At 39.5% G+C, this 19,959-nt stretch overlaps 1 protein-coding gene across 14 annotated transcripts in view; it reads left to right on the top strand.

Annotated features, from left to right (window-relative positions):
- FAM13B (family with sequence similarity 13 member B) overlaps nt 1-19,959 on the top strand; it is an 89,304-nt gene that overhangs the window by 50,997 nt on the left and 18,348 nt on the right. For all 14 annotated transcript variants that reach the window (XM_073802564.1, XM_033853211.2, XM_073802565.1 and 11 more), the window contains 3 exons: nt 15,875-15,939; nt 18,352-18,400; nt 18,838-18,985. In XM_073802564.1, the coding sequence (XP_073658665.1) occupies nt 15,875-15,939; nt 18,352-18,400; nt 18,838-18,985 (262 nt within the window). The remainder of the gene's footprint in view (nt 1-15,874; nt 15,940-18,351; nt 18,401-18,837; nt 18,986-19,959) is intronic.

Genomic DNA, 19,959 nt, shown 5'->3' with positions numbered 1-19,959 from the left:
TTTCACCATTGAGGACAATGTTGGCTGTGGGTTTGTCATATATGGCCTTTATTATGTTGAGGAAAGTTCCCTCTATGCCTACTTTCTGGAGGGTTTTTATCATAAATGGGTGTTGAATTTTGTCAAAAGCTTTCTCTGCATCTATTGAGATGACCATATGGTTTTTCTCCTTCGATTTGTTAATATGGTGTATCACATTGATTGATTTGTGTATATTGAAGAATCCTTGCATTACTGGAATAAACCCCACTTGATCATGGTGTATGATCCTTTTAATGTGCTGTTGGATTCTGTTGGCTAGTATTTTGTTGAGGAGTTTTGCATCTATGTTCATCAGTGATATTGGCTTGTAGTTTTCCTTCTTTGTGACATCCTTGTCTGGTTTTCATATCAGGGTGATGGTGGCCTCGTAGAATGAGTTTGGGAATGTTTCTCCCTCTGCTATACTTTGGAAGAGTTTGAGAAGGGTAGGTGTTAGCTCTTCTCTATGTGTTTGATAGAATTCGCCTGTGAAGCCATCTGATCCTGGGCTTTTGTTTGTTGGAAAATTTTTTAATCACAGTTTCAATTTCAGTGCTTGTGATTGGTCTGTTCATATTTTCTACTTCTTCCTGATTCAGTCTTGGCAGGTTGTGCATTTCTAAGAATTTGTCCATTTCTTCCAGATTGTCCATTTTATTGGCATAGAGCTGCTTGTAGTAATCTCTCATGATCTTTTGTATTTCTACAGTGTCAGTTGTTACTTCTCCTTTTTCATTTCTAATTCTATTGATTTGAGTCTTCTCCCTTTTTTTCTTGATGAGTGTGGCTAATGGTTTATCTATTATGTTTATCTTCTCAAAGAACCAGCTTTTAGTTTTATTGATCTTTGCTATCGTTTCCTTTATTTCTTTTTCATATATTTCTGATCTGATTTTTATGATTTCTTTCCTTCTGCTAACTTTGGGGTTTTTTTGTTCTTCTTTCTCTAATTGCTTTAGGTGCAAGTTTAGGTTGTTTATTCGAGATGTTTCCTGTTTCTTAAGGTGGGCTTGTATTGCTATAAACTTCCCTCTTAGAACTGCTTTTGCTGCATCCCATAGGTTTTGGGTCATCGTGTCTCCATTGTCATTTGTTTCTAGATATTTTTTTATTTCCCCTTTGATTTCTTCAGTGATCACTTCGTTATTAAGTAGTGTATTGTTTAGCCTCCATGTGTTTGTATTTTTTACAGATCTTCTCCTGTAATTGATATCTAGTCTCATAGCGTTGTGGTCGGAAAAGATACTTGATACAATTTCAGTTTTGTTAAATTTGCCAAGGCTTGATTTGTGACCCAAGATATGATCTATCCTGGAGAATATTCCATGAGAACTTGAAAAAAATGTGTATTCTGTTATTTTTGGATGGAATGTCCTATAAATATCAATTAAGTCCGTCTTGTTTAATGTATCATTTAAAGCTTTTGTTTCCTTATTTATTTTCATTTTGGATGATCTGTCCATTGGTGAAAATGGGATGTTAAAGTCCCCTACTATGAATGTGTTACTGTCGATTTCCCCTTTTATGGCTGTTAGTATTTGCCTTATGTACTGAGGTGCTCCTATGTTGGGTGCATAAATATTTACAATTGTTATATCTTCTTCTTGGATCGATCCCTTGATCATTACGTAGTGTCCTTCTTTGTCTCTTCTAATAGTCTTTATTTTAAAGTCTATTTTGTCTGATATGAGAATTGCTACTCCAGCTTTCTTTTGGTTTCCATTTGCATGGAATATCTTTTTCCATCCCCTCACTTTCAGTCTGTATGTGTCTCTAGGTCTGAAGTGGGTCTCTTCTAGACAGCATATATATATGGGTCTTGTTTTTGTATCCATTCAGCCATTCTGTGTCTTTTGGTGGGAGCATTTAATCCATTTACATTTAAGGTAATTATCGATATGTATGTTCCTATTCCCATTTTCTTCATTGTTTTGGGTCTGTTATTGTAGGTCTTTTCCTTCTCTTGTGTTTCTTGCCTAGAGAAGATCCTTTAGCATTTGTTGTGAAGCTGGTTTGGTGGTGCTGAACTCTCTCAGCTTTTGCCTGTCTGTAAAGATTTTAATTTCTCCATCAAATATGAATGAGATCCTTGCTGGGTAGAGTAATCTTGGTTGTAGGTTTTTCTCTTTCATCACTTTAAATATGTCCTGCCAGTCCCTTCTGGCTTGCAGAGTTTCTGTTGAAAGATCAGCTGTTAACCTTATGGGGATTCCCTTGTGTGTTATTTGTTGTTTTTCCCTTGCTGCTTTTAATATATTTTCTTTGTATTTAATTTTTGACAGTTTGATTAATATGTGTCTTGGCGTGTTTCTCCTTGGATTTATCCTGTATGGGACTCTCTGTGCTTCCTGGACTTGATTAACTATTTTCTTTCCAATATTAGGGACGTTTTCAACTATAATCTCTTCAAATATTTTCTCAGTCCCTTTCTTTTTCTCTTCTTCTTCTGGAACCCCTATAATTCGAATGTTGGTGCGTTTAATGTTGTCCCAGAGGTCTCTGAGACTGTCCTCAGTTCTTTTCATTCTTTTTTCTTTATTCTTCTCTGCAGTAGTTATTTCCACTATTTTATCTTCCAGGTCACTTATCCGTTCTTCTGCCTCAGTTATTCTGCTATTGATCCCTTCTAGAGTATTTTTAATTTCCTTTATTGTGTTGTTCATCATTGCTTGTTTCCTCTTTAGTTCTTCTAGGTCCTTGTTAAATGTTTCTTGCATTTTCTCTATTCTTTTCCAAGATTTTGGATCATGTTTACTATCATTATTCTGAATTCTTTTTCAGGTAGATTGCCTATTTCCTCTTCATTTGTTAGGTCTAGTGGGTTTTTATCTTGCTCCTTCATCTGCTGTGTGTTTTTCTGTCTTCTCATTTTGCTTATCTTACTGTGTTTGGGGTTTCCTTTTTGCAGGCTGCAGGTTCGTAGTTCCCGTTGTTTTTGGTGTCTGTCCCTAGTGGCTAAAGTTGGTTCAGTGGGTTGTGTAGGCTTCCTGGTGGAGGGGACTAGTGCCTATGTTCTGGTGGATCAGGCTTGATCTTGTCTTTCTGGTGGGCAGGTCCACATCTGGTGGTGTGTTTTGGGGTGTCTGTGGACTTATTATGATTTTAGGCAGCCTCTCTGCTAATGGGTGGGGTTGTGTTCCTGTCTTGCTAGTTGTTTGAAATAGGGTGTCCAGCACTGTAGCTTGCTGGTCGTTGAGTGAAGCTGGGGGCTGGTGTTGAGATGGATATCTCTGGGAGATTTTTGCCGTTGATATTACGTGGAGCTGGGAGGTCTCTTGTGGACCAGTGTCCTGAAGTTGGCTCTCCCACATCAGAGGCACAGCACTGACTCCTGGCTGCAGCACCAAGAGCCTTTCATCCACATGGCTCAGAATAAAAGGGAGAAAAAGTAGAAAGAAAGAAAGAGAGAGAGAAAGAGAAAGAGAGGAAGAGAGGAAGGGAGGGAGGGAGGGGGGAGGGAGGGAGGAAGGAAGGAAGAGGATAAAAGAAAAGAAAATAAAGTAAGGTAAAATAAAATAAAGTTATTAAAATAAAAAAATAATTATTAAAAAAATTTTTTTTAAAAAGTAAAAACAGACAGAAAAACGGATGGATAGAACCCTAGGACAAATGGTGAAAGCAAAGCTATACAGACAAAATCTCACACAGAAGCATACACATACACACTCACAAAAAGAGGAAAAGGGGAAAAAATAATAAATCTTGCTCTCAAAGTCCACCTCCTCAATTTGGGATGATTCGTTGTCTATTCAGGTATTGCACAGATGCAGGGTACATCAAGTTGATTGTGGAGATTTAATCTGCTGCTCCTGAGGCTGCTGGGAGAGATTTCCCTTTCTCTTCTTTGTTCGCACAGCTCCTGGGGTTCAGCTTTGGATTTGGCCCCGCCTCTGCGTGTAGGTCGACTGAGGGTGTCTGTTCTTCGCTCAGACAGGACGGGGTTAAAGGAGCTGCTGATTCGGGGGCTCTGGCTCACTCAGGCCGGGGGAAGGGAGGGGTATGGAGTGCGGGGGTGCGGATCCTGCGGCGGCAGAGGCCAGCGTGACATTGCACCAGTCTGAGGCGCACCGTGCGTTCTCCCGGGGAAGTTGTCCCTGGATCCCGGGACCCTGGCAGTGGCGGGCTGCACAGTCTCCCCAGAAGGGAGGTGTGGATAGTGACTTACGCTTGCACACAGGATTCTTGGTGGTGGCAGCAGCAGCCTTAGCGTCTCATGACCATCTCTGGGGTCCGCGCTGTTAGCTGCGGCTCGCACCCGTCTCTGGAGCTCCTTTAAGCAGCGCTCTTAATCCACTCTCCTCGCGCACCAGGAAACGAAAAGGGAAGAAAAAGTCTCTTGCCTCTTCGGCAGGTCCAGACTTTTTCCCCCGGACTCCCTCCCGGCTAGCCGTGGTGCACTAACCTCCTGCAGGCTGTGTTCACGCCGCCAACCCCAGTCCTCTCCCTGCGCTCCGACTGAAGCCCGAGCCTCAGCTCCCAGCCCTGCCCGTCCCGGCGGGTGAGCAGACAAGCCTCTCGGGTTGGTGAGTGCTGATCGGCACCGATCCTCTGTGCGGGAATCTCTCCACTTTGCCCTCTGCACCCCTGTTGCTGCGCTCTCCTCCGCGGCTCCAAAGCTTCCCCCCTCCACCACCCACAGTCTCCGCCCACGAAAGGGCTTCTAGTGTGTGGAAACCTTTCCTCCTTCATGGCTCCCTCCCACTGGTGCAGGTCCTGTCCCTATTCTTTTGTCTCTGTTTTTTCTTTTGCCCTACCCAGGTACATGGGGAGCTTCTTGCCTTTTGGGAGGTCTGAGGTCTTCTGCCAGCGTTTAGTAGGTGTTCTGTAGGAGTTGGTCCACGTGTAGATGTATTTCTGATGTATCTGCAGGGAGGAAGGTGATCTCCACGTCTTACCCTTCCGCCATCTTCCCCTAGATCCTGTTCTTTTTTTTTTTGCGGTACGCGGGCCTCTCACTGCTGTGGCCTCTCCCGTTGCGGAGCACAGGCTCCAGACACGCAGGCTCAGCGGCCATGGCTCACGGGCCCAGCTGCTCCGCGGCATGTGGGATCTTCTCAGACCGGGGCACGAACCCGTGTCCCCTGCATCGGCAGGCGGACTCTCAACCGCTGCGCCACCAGGGAAGCCCTAGATCCTGTTCTTTTTAAAAGCCCTGTATGTCCCAGATTTTTTCCTGAAGAACATGAGATCTTTTCATAATTATGGAAAACCCATGAACATCATTTAAAAAGTAAATTTTCACTGTCACAATTTTTAGTAGTAACGTTGTTTTTAAAATAATTTCAATAGATGTACAAAACAACCTTTTTCTAAGACATGTTTCAAAGTTTAGTTTTGTTAACACTTTTTATTCTTATTTTTAAAAAGTATTTATTTATTTGGCTATGCCAGGTCTTAATTGTGGCACACGGGATTTCATTGTGGCATGCGGGATCTTTAGTTGCAGCTTGTGAGCTCTTAGTTGTGGCATGTGGGATCTAGTTCCCTGACCAGGGATCGAACTCGGGCTCCTTGCGTTGGGAGCATGGAGTCTTAGCCATTGGACCACCAGGGAAGTCCCTTGTTAACACTTTTTAAGATAATATACTTAATGAATGAGGAAATTTTCTTCAGCATGTTTTCATTCTAAATCATAAGCTAACATACCTGTAATAAGGAATTTATAGAGATTTGTATTCTGGCTTTGCCTGTTAATAGCAGTGTGACTTTGACCAAGTTACCTAACTTCTCTGAGTTGTTCTTTGCTTTTCTTTATATAAGTGGGAGGTAATAACTCTGTTAGAGGATTGTTATAAATATCCAAAGAAGTAAAAGTATAAAGTTATTTTATAAGCTGGAGAACATTTTACAGAAGTTAAGCTGCTGTTGTTACTTTTACTGGACTTGTATTTTACTTGTGTATTAATATTCTTACTTCCACTGGTGTATTCGATTAATCTCTTTTCATCTATTCTTGGTTATTGCTTCTGTTGTTGTCTCTTTGCTCTTTCCTGGTTTATTGGTTTCTGCCTGTCTACTGGATCATTCCCATCAGTGTAGAATATTTTGGCTGTTACTTTTCCCATGTTTAGGAAAAAACCCTCTCTTGACCCTTCTTCCCACTCTAGCCACACCACCATTTTTCTGCTTTCCTTTATAATAAAATTACTTGAATGAATTGTCTGTGTCTGTTTAATTTCTCTTCTCACATTCTGGCTTGAATCCCCTCCAGGCAACCTTTACCCTTAACGTTCCTCTGAAACTGTTCTTGCAAATCACTGATTATGTCTTTTGCACATTTTACTTGACCTAAGAGCACAATTTGATTCAATTAATTATGCCTACTACCTGGATACATTTTCTTCACTTGGCTTTTAGGATATCGCATTCCTCTGGGTTTTTTTTTCTCCTTGACTGGCTGCTCTATCCCTTTGCTGATTGCTTTTCATGTTCTCAAATTTAGTATGGCCCAGGGCCCAGTTCTCAGGTCTCTATTTCATTCACTCGCTTGGTAATCTCATTTAGTCTAATGGTTTTAAATACCATACAGACAATGGAATACTGTTCAGCACTAAAAGGAAATGAGCTATCAAGCCACAAAGAAAATATGGGGGAACCTTAAATGCACATTACTAAGTAAAAGAAGCCAATCTGAAAAGACTGGCTATGTGATTACAACTATGCTAAAGGCTCCCAGGTTTCTATCTCTAGTCCAGATCTCTCTCTTGAACTTTATAGATTCCTATACCCAGCTGTTGTACCCAACATTGAATATCTTATAAACATCTTAATATCTCATAAACATCATATAAACATTTTATATCCATCTTAACATGCACCAAACTGTACTTGTAATCTTGTTGACACATGTGTTCTTCCTTTTGTCTTTAAAATCTCAGTAAACGGCAGTTTTTCCTTCCACATGCATAGGCCAAAAGCCTTGGGTCGTCCTTGATTTCTTTTACTGCACATCTAGTCCGTTACAAAGACCTATTGATTGTACCTTCGAAGTTTGTATAGAATCTGACCATTTTTAATGTTTCCGTTGCCACCACACAGGTCCAATCATTTCACTTAGATTAATACAGCCTCCTAACTGATCTTATCTTTTCCGCCCTATGGTTTGTTCTGAGCAGCAGCTAGAGTGATCCTTTTAAAATGAAAATTACATAATGTCAGTTCTCATCTCAGAACCTTCCAGTGCCATCTAGGTATAAAAATATAGCAATAGGCAGTAGGGAAACATGGACTGAGACAGTTCAGTCTTAAGGTGCTGTCTGGATTGCTGTTTGCCTAGATATCCCTATGGCTTGTTTCCTCATCTGATCCTGCAGATTTTTCCTCAATTTTACCTTCTCAGGCCAAACCTCATTACTCTGTATGTATGTATTAACAGGCCCTCTCACTGACCTGCCTCTATCCAGTCTCTGAACTTTTTGTCCTTCACTGTCTGCCCCTCTTACCCCTTAATAGTTCTGTCACCATTGCACATATCTATTGTTAGTTTGTTTCCCATCATTAGACTGTAAACTTCATGAGGGCTGAGATCTTCATCTGTTTTGTTTATTATTACATCCCCATTTATCTAGAACACATAGTATGTATTCATTAAGTATTTGTGGAATATATGACCAAACAAATAAATGTCACCTGGCAGATAGTAGGCAACTCAGTAGATTTGCTGAATGAAGTTGGTGTATTAGTTACTTTAAGAAAGCAGGAATTCTTTTTCTTTTTTAAGAGACTATTTTTAGAGGTGTTTTAGGTTTACAAACAAAATTGAGAGGGAGGTACAGAGATTTCCCATATGTTCCCTGCCCCCACATATGCATAGCCTCCCCCATTATCAACATCACTCACCAGAATGGTACATTTCTTACCAAGAGTGAACTTACACTGACATACCATAATCACTCAAAGTCTAGTTTACCTTAGGGTTCATTCTTGGTGTTGTCCATTTCATGGGTTTGGAAAAATATATAATATACCGGTTTTTTTAACTGTGCTCTGCCTGTTCATACCCCATCCCACCAGCAACCACTGATGTTTCTATTGTCTTTATAGTTTTGCCTTTTCCAGAATGTCATATAGTTGGAATCACATAGTATGTAGCTCCAGATTGTCTTCTTTTACTTAGTTATGTGCATTTAAGGTTCCTCTGTGTGTTTTTTGTGGCTTGATAGATCATTTCTTTTTAGTGCTGAACTGTATTCCATTGTCTGTATGTACCACAGTTTATTTCTCCATTTACCTACTGAAGGACGTCTTGGTTGCTTCCAAGTTTTGGCAATTATGAATAATGCTGGTATAAACATCTGTGTGCAGGTTTTTGTGTAGACTTAAGTTTTTAACTACTTTGGGTAAATACCAAGGAGCGCAATTGATGGATCATACAGTATGAATTTTGTAAGAAACTGCCAACTGTCTTCTGAAATGGCTGTACCAATTTGCATTCATACCAGCATTGTATTAGCGTACCTAATGCTCTCTAACCTCACCAGCATTTGGTGTTGTCAGTGTTCCAGATTTTGGCCATTCTGATAGGTAGGTAGTTGTATCTCATTGTTTTAATTTGCATTTCCCTGATGACATATGATGTGGGGGCATCTTTTCATATGCTTCTTTGCCATCTCCTGTATAAAGAAGTGTATCTTCTTTGGTGAGAAGTCTTTTTTTTTAATTGGGTTTTGTATTCTTGTTATTGAGTTTTAGTTCTTTCTTTCTTTTGGCTGTGCCTTGCCGCTTGCGGAATCTTAGTTCCCCAACCAGGGATCGAACCCCGGCCCCTGCAGTGAAAGTGCCAAGTCCTAACCTCTGGACCGCCAGGGAGTTCCCTGGTTGAGAAGTATTTTAAGGTCTTTGGCCCAGTTTTCAATTGGGTTGTTTCTTTTTTTTTTTGAATTCTTGAATTTTATTTTATTTATTTTTTTATACAGCAGGTTCTTACTAGTCATCCATTTTATACATATTAGTGTATATATGTCAATCCCAATCTCTCAATTCATCCCACCCCCCCACCTCCCCCCACCACCCACCGCTTTCCCCCCTTGGTGTCCATATGTTTATTCTCTACATCTGTGTCTCAAGGGTTGTTTCTTATTATTGAGTTTTAAGAGTTCTTTGCTTTTTTGTATAATAGTCCTTTATCAGGTGTGTCTTTTGCAAGTATTTTCTTCCAGTCTGTGGCTTGTCTTCTAATTCTCTTGATATCAGATTTTGCAGAGCAGAAGATTTTAATTTTAATGAAGTCCAGCTTATCAGTTACTTGTTTTATGGATTGTGTTTTTGGAGGTGTATCTAAAAAGGCATCACCATTCCCAAGGTCATCTAGGTTTTCTCCTGTGTTATATTCTAGGAGTTTTATAGTTTGTGTTTTACATTTAGGTCTATGATCCATTTTGAATTAATTTTTGTGAACGGTGTAAGATCTCTGCCTAGATCCATTTTTCTCCATGTGGGTGTCCATTTGTTCCAATTCCGTTCGTTGAAGAGACTATCATTGCTCCATTATATTGCCTTTGCTTTTTGGTCAAAGATCAGTTGGCTATACTTATGGGGGTCTATTTCTGGGACCTCTATTCTGTTGCATTGATCTCTTTGTCTATTCTTTCATCAGTACCACACTGTCTTGACTACTATTCCTTTATAATAAGTCTTGAAGTCAGGTAGTATCAGTCCTCCAACTTTGTACTTCTCCTTCAGTATTGTGTTGGCTGTTCTAGGTCTTTTACCTCCCCCAATAAAGATTAGAAGCAGTTTGTTAATATCCATAAACAACTTGCTGGGATTTTGATTGGGATTGCATTGAATCTGTACATCAAATTGGGAGGAACTGACATCTCGACAATATTGAGTGTTCAATCCATGAAAATGGGATATCTCTGTATTTATTTAGTTCTTCTTTGACTTGGTGCCTCAGAGTTCTGTAGTTTTTCTCATATAGATGTTTTTTAAAAAATTAATTAATTAAAATTTTTTTGGCTGCTTTGGGTCTTTGTTGCTGTGTGCGGGCTTTCTCTAGTTGCAGCGAGCAAGCGCTACTCTTTGTTGTGGTGCGTGGGCTGCTCGTTGCGGTGGCGTCTCTTGTTGCAGAGCACAGGCTCTAGGTGCATGGGCTTCAGTGGTTGCAGAGCGCAGGCTCAGTAGTTGTGGCACGTCGGCCCTAGGGTGCTCGGGCTTCAGTAGTTGTGGCGTGTGGGCTCAGTAGTTGCAGTGCTCAGGCTCTAGGGTGCGTGGGCTTCAGTAGTTGTGGTGCATGGGCTCAGTAGTTGTGGCTCACGGGCTCTGGAGCGCAGGCTGAGTAGCTGCGGCGCATGGGCTTAGTTGCTCTGCGGCATGTGAGATCTTCCTGGACCAGGGCTCAAACCTGTGTCCCCTGCATTGGCAGGTGGATTCTTAACCACTGTACCACTAGGGAAGTCCCCCTCATGTAAATGTTATACCCAAATATTTCACTTTTTTGGGTGCTAATGTAAATGGTATTGTGTTTTAATTTCAGAATGCAGTTGGTGTATAGAAAAGCAATTGACTTTTGTTTATTAACCTTGTATCCTGTGACCTAATAATCACTTATTAGTTCCAGGAGATTGTTTTTGTTAATGCTTTCAGATTTTCTACATTACGTAGACAATCATGTCATATGTGAACAAAGATAGTTTTATGTCTGCCTTCCCAATCTGCTAACCTTTTTTCCCTTCTCTTGCCTTACTGTATTAGCAAGGACTTCTAATACAGTGTTGAAAGGGAGTGGTGAGAGGGGACATCCTTGCCTTGTACCTGAACTCAGAAAGTTTATAGAGTTTCTCACCAATAAGTATGATGTTAGGTGTAGGTTTTTTGTAGACAGGCATTATCAAGTTGAAAAAGTCCCCTCTGTTCCTAGTTTACTAAGAGTTTTTATCATGAGTGAGTGTTAGATTTTGTCACATGCTTTTTCTGCATTTCTTGATAAGATCATGTGATTTTTCTTTTTCAGCCTATTGATGATAGCTTACATTATATGATTTTCAAATTCTGAACCAGCCTTACATACCTGGGATAGATCCTACTTGGTTGTTGTGTATAGTTCTTTTTAGTAGTTTTTTAGGTGCTTGATTAGCTAATATTCCTTTCTTTCTTTTTTTTTTTTTTGCGGTACGCGGGCCTCTCATTGTTGTGACCTCTCCTGTTGCGGAGCACAGGCTCCGGACGCGCAGGCTCAGCGGCCATGGCTCACGGGCCCAGCCGCTCCACGGCATGTGGGATCTTCCCGAACTGGGGCACGAACCCGTGTCTCCTGCATCGGCAGGCGGACTCTCAACCACTGCGCCACCAGGGAAGCCCTGATTAGCTAATATTTAGTTGAGGATTTTTGCATCTATATATTTTTTCTTTTTATTGGAGTATAGTTGCTTTACAATGTTGTGTTAGTTTCTGCTGTACAATGAAGTGAATCAGCTATATGTATACATATATTCCTTCACTTTGGACCTCCCTCCCACCTCTCCACCCCCATCCCCCCATTTAAGTCATCACAGAGCACTGAGCTATACAGCAGGTTCCCACTAGTTATCTATTTTATACATGGTAGTGTATATATGTCAATCCTAATCTCCCAATTCCCTCCCTGTGTCCACATCACAAGTCTGTTCTCTACGTCTGCATCTCTATTCCTGCCCTGCAATAGGTTCATCTGTACTATTTCTCTAGATTCCACATATATGTGTTAATATACGATATTTGTTTTTCTCTTCCTAACTTAATTCACTCTGTATGACAGACTCTAGGTCCATCCACATCTCTACAAATGACCCAATTTCGTTCCTTTTTATGGCTGAGTAATATTCCATTGTATATATGTACCACATCTTCTTTATGCATTCATCTGTTGTCGGACATTTAGGTTGCCTCCATGTCCTGGCTATTGTAAATAGTGCTGCAGTGAACATTTGGGTACATGTGTGTTTTTGAATTATGGTTTTCTCAGGATATATGCCCAGTAGTGGGATTGCTGGGTCATATGGTAGTTCTATTTTTAGTTTTTTAAGGAACCTCCATGCTGTTCTCCATAGTGGCTGTATTTACATTCCCACCAACAGTACAAGAGGGTTCCCTCTTCTCCACACCATCTCCAGCATTTATTTATATATTTATTTATTTTTTTGCAGTACGTGGGCCTCTCACTGTTGTGGCCTCTCCCCTTGCGGAGCACAGGCTCCGGATTCGCAGGCTTAGCGGCCATGGCTCACAGGCCTAGCCGCTCCGCGGCATGTGGGATCTTCTCAGACCGGGGCACGAACCCGTGTCCCCTGCATCGGCAGGCGGACTCTCAACCACTGCGCCACCAGGGAAGCCCTTGCTGGAAGATCTTCATTCACAGTTTCAATTTCATTGCTTGTGATTGGTGTGTTCATATTTTCTCTTTCTTCCTGGTTCAGTCGTGGAAGGTTATACCTATCTAAGAATTTGTCCATTTCTTCCAAGTTGTCTCTTTTATTGGCATGGAGTTGCTTGTAGTAGTCTCTTAGGATACTTTGTATTTCTGTGGTGTCTGTTGTAACTTCTCCTTTTTCATTTCTAACTTTATTGATTTGAGTCCTCCCCCTCTTTTTTTTTGCGGTACGCGGGCCTCTCACTGTTGTGGCCTCTCCCGTTGCGGAGCACAGGCTCCGGACATGCAGGCTCAGCGGCCATGGCTCACGGGTCTAGCCGCTCTGCGACATGTGGGATCTTCCCGGACCGGGGCACGAAGCCATGTCCCCTGCATCGGCAGGCAGACTCAACCACTGCGCCACCAGGGAAGCCCCTCCCTCTTTTTCTTGATGAGTCTGGCTAATGGTTTACAAATTTTATTTATCTTCTCAAAGAACCAGCTTTTAGTTTTATTGATGTTTGCTATTGTTTTCTTTGTTTCTGTTTCATTTATTTCTGCCCTGATCTTTATGATTTCTTTCCTTCTGCTAACTTTGGGTTTTGTTTGTTCTTCTTTCTCTATTTCCTTTAGGTATAAGGTTAGATTGTTTATTTGAGATTTTTCTTGTTTCTTGAGGTAGGCTTGTATAGCTATAAACTTCCCTCTTAGAACTGCTTTTGCTGCATCCCATAGGTTTTGGATTGTCGTGTTTTCATTGTCATTTGTCTCTAGGTATTTTTTGATTTCCTCTTTGATTTCTTCAGTAATCTCTTGGTTGTTTAGTAACGTATTGTTTAGCCTTCATGTGTTTGTGTTTTTTTACGTTTTTTCCCTGTAATTCATTTCTGATCTCATAGCATTGTAGTCAGAAAAGATGCTTGATATGATTTCAATTTTCTTAAATTTACTGAGGCTTGATTTGTGACCCAAGATGTGATCTATCCTGGAGAATGTTCCGTGCGCACTTGAGAAGAAAGTGTAGTCTGCCGTTTTTGGATGGAATGTCCTATAAATATCAATTAAATCTATCTGGTCTATTGTGTCATTTAAAGCTTCTGTTTCCTTATTTATTTTCATTTTGGATGATCTGTCCATTGGTGTAAGTGAGGTGTTAAAGTCCCCCACTATTATTGTGTTACTGTTGATTTCCTGTTATATAGCTGTTAGCAGTTGCCTTATGTATTGAGGTGTTCCTATGTTGGGTGCATATATATTTATAATTGTTATATCTTCTTCTTGGATTAATCCCTTGATCATTATGTAGTGTCCTTCCTTGTCTCTTGTAACATTCTTTATTTTAAAGTCTATTTTATCTGATATGTGTATTGCTACTCCAGCTTTCTTTTGATTTCCATTTTCATGGAATATCTTTTTCCATCCCCTCACTTTCAGTCTGTATGTGTCCCTAGGTCTGAAGTGGGTCTCTTGTAGACAGCATATATACAGGTCTTGTTTTTGTATCCATTCAGCAAGCCTGTTTTCGTTGGAGCATTTAATCCATTCACATTTAAGGTAATTATCGATATGTATGTTCCTATTATCATTTTCTTAATTGTTTTGGTTTTGTTTTTGTAGGTCCTTTTCTTCTCTTGTGTTTCCCACTTAGAGAAGTTCGTTTAGCATTTGTTGTAGAGCTGGTTTGGTGGTGCTGAATTCTCTTAGCTTGTGCTTGTCTGTAAAGCTTTTGATTTCTCCATCGAATCTGAATGAGATCCTTGCCAGGTAGAGTAATCTTGGTTGTAGGTTCTTCCCTTTCATCACTTTAAGTATATCATGCAACTTCCTTCTCGTTTGTAGAGTTCCTGCTGAGAAATCAGCTGTTAACCTTATGGGTGTTCCCTTGTATGTTATTTGTCGTTTTTCCCTTGCTGCTTTCAATAATTTTTCTTTGTCTTTAATTTTTGCCAATTTGATTACTATGTTTCTTGGCATGTTTCTCCTTGGGTTTATCCTGTATGGAACTCTCTGTGCTTCCTGGACTTGGGTGGCTATTTCCTTTCCCGTGTTAGGGAAGTTTTCAACTATAATCTCTTCAAATATTTTCCGGGTCCTTTCTCTCTCTCTTCTCTTTCTGGGACCCCTATAATGTGAATGTTGTTGCATTTAATGTTGTCCCAGAGGTCTCTTAGGCTGTCTTCATTTCTTTTCATTCTTTTTTCTTTATTCTGTTCCGCAGCAGTGAATTCCACCATTCTGTCTGTTCTTCTGCCTCAGTTATTCTGCTATTGATTCCTTCTAGTGTATTTTTCATTGCAGTTATTGTATTGTGCATCTCTGTTTGTTTGTTCTTTAATTTTTCTAAGTCTTTGTTAAGCATTTCTTGCATCTTCTTGATCTTTGCCTCCATTCTTTTTCCAGGGTCCTGGATCATCTTCACTATCATTATTCTGAATTCTTTTTCTCGAAGGTTGCCTATCTCCACTTCATTTAGTTGTTTTTCTGGGGTTTTATCTTGTTCCTTCATCTGGTACATAGTCCTCTGCCTTTTCATCTTGTCTATCTTTCTGTGAATGTGGTTTTTGTTCCACAGGCTGCAAGATTGTAGTGCTTCTTACTTCTGCTCAAAAGCAGCTATTTTTAAAAATAGTTAATTTGAGGTACGGCATTGTTATACATATCTACAAATCTGGTTAATGTCTGTCTGACTTAACAGAAGTCAGCTGGATTCTCATACCTGCTTCTGCATTCTCTCTGTTCTATAGGTTCTTTTGTTTCTAGTGCATGAGGCCAGTTTAGCTTCACAGAGATATCTAGTTGGAAAAGAGAGAAGTATTTTAATAGCTCCTTACAGACTGTCTTTCATATTAAACAAAACTGCACAAGTGGTAGTTTCTTAAGAAGAATCTTAGAAGATCAAAGCTTTTGTTGATTTCAGAGGTGATCATCAAAGACACTAAAAAGTTTACATAGTTTGAAGTAATGCACAAGACATTTGTATTAGACTTGGGAGGTATTTATTTTAAGGGAGGAATAAGCATGGGATGATGTCACTAAGCCCATTGGAAAATGCAGGAGCCTTCTCATGTGTTTCTGAGGTTCAGAGGTGTTATTTCAATTATATGTAATAAAGGGATCTGGTGAACTACATGACTCCTCTGTTACCTGCTAGGAAGTTAACCAACCTGTATGTTCATGGCTGAGGAGAAAGAGAAGTAGCAGACCATCATTTTCAGAGGAGAGAAGTCTAAGGAAGGAAAAAGAATGTGATAGTAGTAGCAGTACCTATTGCCCACTGGGGTAGCAAGAAATGCAGGGTCCTCATTTTATACACACACACACAAACACACATAAGACTCAGGTTTTGAGGAAGATAAATTACTCTCTGTAAAAAGAGATGCTAACATCTATAGACTATTATAAGTAGTAGTTAAAGAGGGGCATTTGACTAACTTATAATCTAATATCCTAATTTAGATCGGAAACTTCGTCTCATATGTAAGTGATGGGAACTCCATTAATACGGTGGTGTGTTCTTTTTGTCAGACTGTAGGTATACTGTTAGAGCCATGCGGTGATCATGGTGATGGTGAAGATGGCTGTCTTGAGAGGTAAGCATTTTCTCTTGTTGTTGCTAATTAATTATTCATTTTGAGAATTGGAGTTCTTTACAGATTCTGGGGTGAATGTTTTAGATGAAGCTATCCATTATAACATACATTTTAGATGATCTAAAAAACCAAATGTTTTGTTTTGATGGTAAGTATAAAGCATATTAAATGTCCATAAATATTGAAAGTAGATGCAGGTTCAGACAGACATTAGTTATAACTTGGAAAACGTTCAGAAGGAAGAACACAGCCTTCTTGGAGACACTTAAAACTTTCAGCTGATTTGTAGAACAATTTGGGAGTTTATTGATATTTTGAATACATTTCAGTGAGTTAATTCATAGTCTTGGAACTATGGATAGCTAACTGAAAGTTTGTAACATAGTTGCATCAACAAATATGTAGGGATGTTTTTGTTCCCCTTCTAACCACTCCTCCATGTGTCCCAGTACAGTCCTATGCCGTTGGTGCTTGTTTATGTCCTTGGCCAGCAGTAATGGAAGGGGGATCCCTGAGGCAATGAGTATTTCAGCCATATGTAGTCCCCATAGTTACTCGATACATAAAGTCCCTTTAAACAGAAGCTTTCTAGAATGTTTTAAAGTAGGTTGTGGGTGTCGTTACTCTTCTTATGATTCTTTAAGACATTGCTAAGAAGTGTGTTATAATTTTCTTCAGAATGATGATTCGATATTCTAAAAACACATTAGTAATGAAGTTGGAGACTAGATTGTAAATACTGAGAAGTCCCATACAGCATTACTAATTTGGTGATAGCCTGTTGGCAGGGGTAAACCTGCATTAATGCCATTGTCTCTCTTAATTGTGGGTAGGAAACCTGTTCTCTGAGGGCACGTAAATTCTTTGGAGCCATGTCTCTGGAGCGTCCCCATACTCTGAAGGTCCACAGATTTCCTGCTTACAGCAGTTCCTTGTGCTTCCTTTCAGGAGGCAGGAATGATCTTCTTCCAGCCCAGGGAATATTGGAGCTATGGGCTGAAGATAAAAGATTAACAGCATTAACAGGCATCCCCAGAATGATGACATCTGGATTTGGTAGAACAATAAGGATCCATTTAGTGAGGACTCAATCTTTTCAAGAAAGCTCTTTCCCCTTCAACTTATGTATAGGTTAGCAAACTTGTTTTTAGACCCAAAGATTTCCTTGGTTAAGTGGATTACATTTTGCATGTTTAACACTCAATGTTTCTCAAATTTAGGTGATTAGGTCTTTTAGTCTGTTAGGGTAGAATTTAGCTCATCCCCCCATTTGCTCCCACTCTAAGCAAAAGAGGGCTTTTGCTTCCCAGGGAATTTAGTTTGTTTCTCATGCTCAGCAAGAATCCATATTTAGATCAAGACCTGTCTTCTTGCAGTTCTTTTATGCACACTCTTTTATGGCAGGGTAGGAGCAGCACCAGTGAGTATCTTTGTAAATTGCCACAGTGTCTTTGGGGAGGAGAACTTTCCCGCAGTCGGCATATTGATAACCTACTGTGATACTAGATACTGTGTTGACTGGTCAAATAGGTAGAGATCATTTGTGACAGCTTGCTTTAACACTTGTTCTAGATGGGGGTTAGTTTTTATGGGGGAATAAGAAGTGAATTGAGATTTTATAAATTTCCTTTTTACATGTTACCATTATGTTTTTAGGAAGGAGAGGTTTAGAAGTAGTAACCTTGTTTTGATTGTAATAGAATACCATCAGATTTAAAATATAGGTACATAGGGCTTCCCTGGTGGCGCAGTGGTTGAGAGTCCGCCTGCCGATGCAGGGGACACGGGTTCGTGCCCCGGTCCGGGAAGATCCCACATGCCACGGAGCGGCTGGGCCCGTGAGCCATGGCCGCTGAGCCTGCGTGCCCAGAGCCTGTGTTCTGCAATGGGAGAGGCCACAACAGTGAGAGGCCCGCGTACCGCAAAAAAAAAAAAAAAAAAATATATATATATATATATATATATATACACACACACACATAGCTATACCTTTAAGAAGTCTTTAAAAAGGAAAAAAGTGTCCCAGAGTGGGAGAGAATAAAGTTATTTGGTTAAAACTAATATTTATTTTTATAAAATCTTTTCCATTATATATTCAGTTCTTTTGGCTTTTATTTATTGTGGATTATATTTTTCCTTTTAAAGTGTTTTTCTTTTGGGGTAGTGGCTGTGTAAAGGGGTGGTAAATGTTACTTAATTTTTCTACACCTGAACTGATTCTGTGGATCTTTTCAGTAGTGTGTGATTTTCAGATAATAAGGCTCCAAAGAATGGGCATATGTCCAGTTGTTGTTTTATGCTCTCACCCTGTAAATCCTAACTGTATGAGGAAGAGAGGAATCTAGGTAAGAAATATGCAATGATAGGAACCAATTTATTCTTAAAAGACTAATAACTTCACTTGATTTTTAGGAAAGAATGTTTGTCATTTGACAGTGATAAATTGTCACACTTCATTCTGGTAAGAATTATTTTTCTCTTATGGTTCTTAAAAGTTCGACTAGGTTTAATCTACCAGTTATTGTATCTGACCTTTAACTCTTGGGTTTAATAGGTTGAAATGTAAATACTCTTACCAAATGTTTTACAGTTAAGCAGCAACTTGATTTGCCACTTTAGTTTTTTTGTTTGTTTTTGTGTTATTTGCCACTTTTGGTTACAAGAAACTTAGTTATGAAAACAGTTTTCTCAATTTGGGGTCCAAACTTTGTGTTCCAGTAAGATGTATTATAAAACTGCACATTTGTATTTGAAAATAGTTTGAATGGTGGGAGTGGGACAGTTAACTGTAGGCACAGTAAACTAATGAAGACTACACAAGGATATATGCTGGTTGTCTTTAAGCTGGGTGTGAAAAGCTTCTTTGTTGTGAAATGTATTCTTTATTTTAAAATACAGGATTCTAGTAGCAAGATATGTGATTTGAATGCCAACACTGAATCAGAAGTGCCAGGAGGTCAAAGTGTTGGTGTTCAAGGGGAGGCAGCATGTGTCCAAATTCCACATTTAGATCTGAAGAATGTTTCTGACGGTGATAAATGGGAAGGTAATTTTACCCACACACATTATTTTCCTGATAATGTTATTTGTAACTGAAATTACCCAAGGCAGTAATGAGATTACTGCCCTTTTCTTAGCAACATTATTCATTTTTATTTGGTTCATGTAAGAGTGAGTGACTATTTTTACTCAAATGCACTAATGAAATTATGGGGCAACTATCTCATTTGAACTAGAAGTTCTTATTTTATCCATTAGCTCTGAAGATGGATGTTTACTGATGAAAAAAATAAAATCAAGGATAGGATTTTGTTAATTGTTAAACCAGGTGCTGTCTCCCAGTTTTTGAAAGTCTGGTATGTTAGGGCTTGGGGATCTCACCACTTTAAACAGAGGGCTTATATATAGCTACCTTTTCTTTATAATCATCAGGAATACATTTAAAAAGAAATTGTCTTCAAGGTTATTTGTAAGCACATATTGTACTGTATCCCTGTATCTCTGTATTAGGTTATGAAGGTATGGGAGCAGGGTCCTAACAAATTTTACAAAGGAGAGAAATTTTAATTTTAATTTAAAAAGGCAAGCCACATGGGTATATGTATTTGTCAAAACTCAGCAGATATATACTTAAGACTTGCGTTTCATTGTATGTAAGGTTTTTTTTAATCAAAAGAAGCAAAAAGTATAAATAAATACTGAACTTCAGTGAATGATTTGCATGCAGAAGTGTTTATGGGGAAGTATACAGGTATCTACAGTTTACTTTGAAATCCATGAAGAAAATAAGATGGTTAATGGAATGGGAATGTTATAAAGCAAGTATAGTAAAATGTTAATGGTAGAATCTAGGTGATTGGTATATAGAAGTCCACTTTAAAATTCTCTCAACTTTGCTGTGTGTTTGTAAACTTTCAAATAAAATGTTGCGGTTGGGAGTGGAAGTAAGAAGCAAATTTGGATCCAGGAGGCCTCTGGATCATACACCTTCCTATGTAAAGAGACAAGGAGACCACTCAG

This window comes from Tursiops truncatus, chromosome 3, assembly GCF_011762595.2.
Source record: "Tursiops truncatus isolate mTurTru1 chromosome 3, mTurTru1.mat.Y, whole genome shotgun sequence".
Classification (NCBI taxonomy): Eukaryota; Metazoa; Chordata; class Mammalia; order Artiodactyla; family Delphinidae; genus Tursiops; species Tursiops truncatus.
This window is presented reverse-complemented; position numbering and strand designations above follow the sequence as displayed.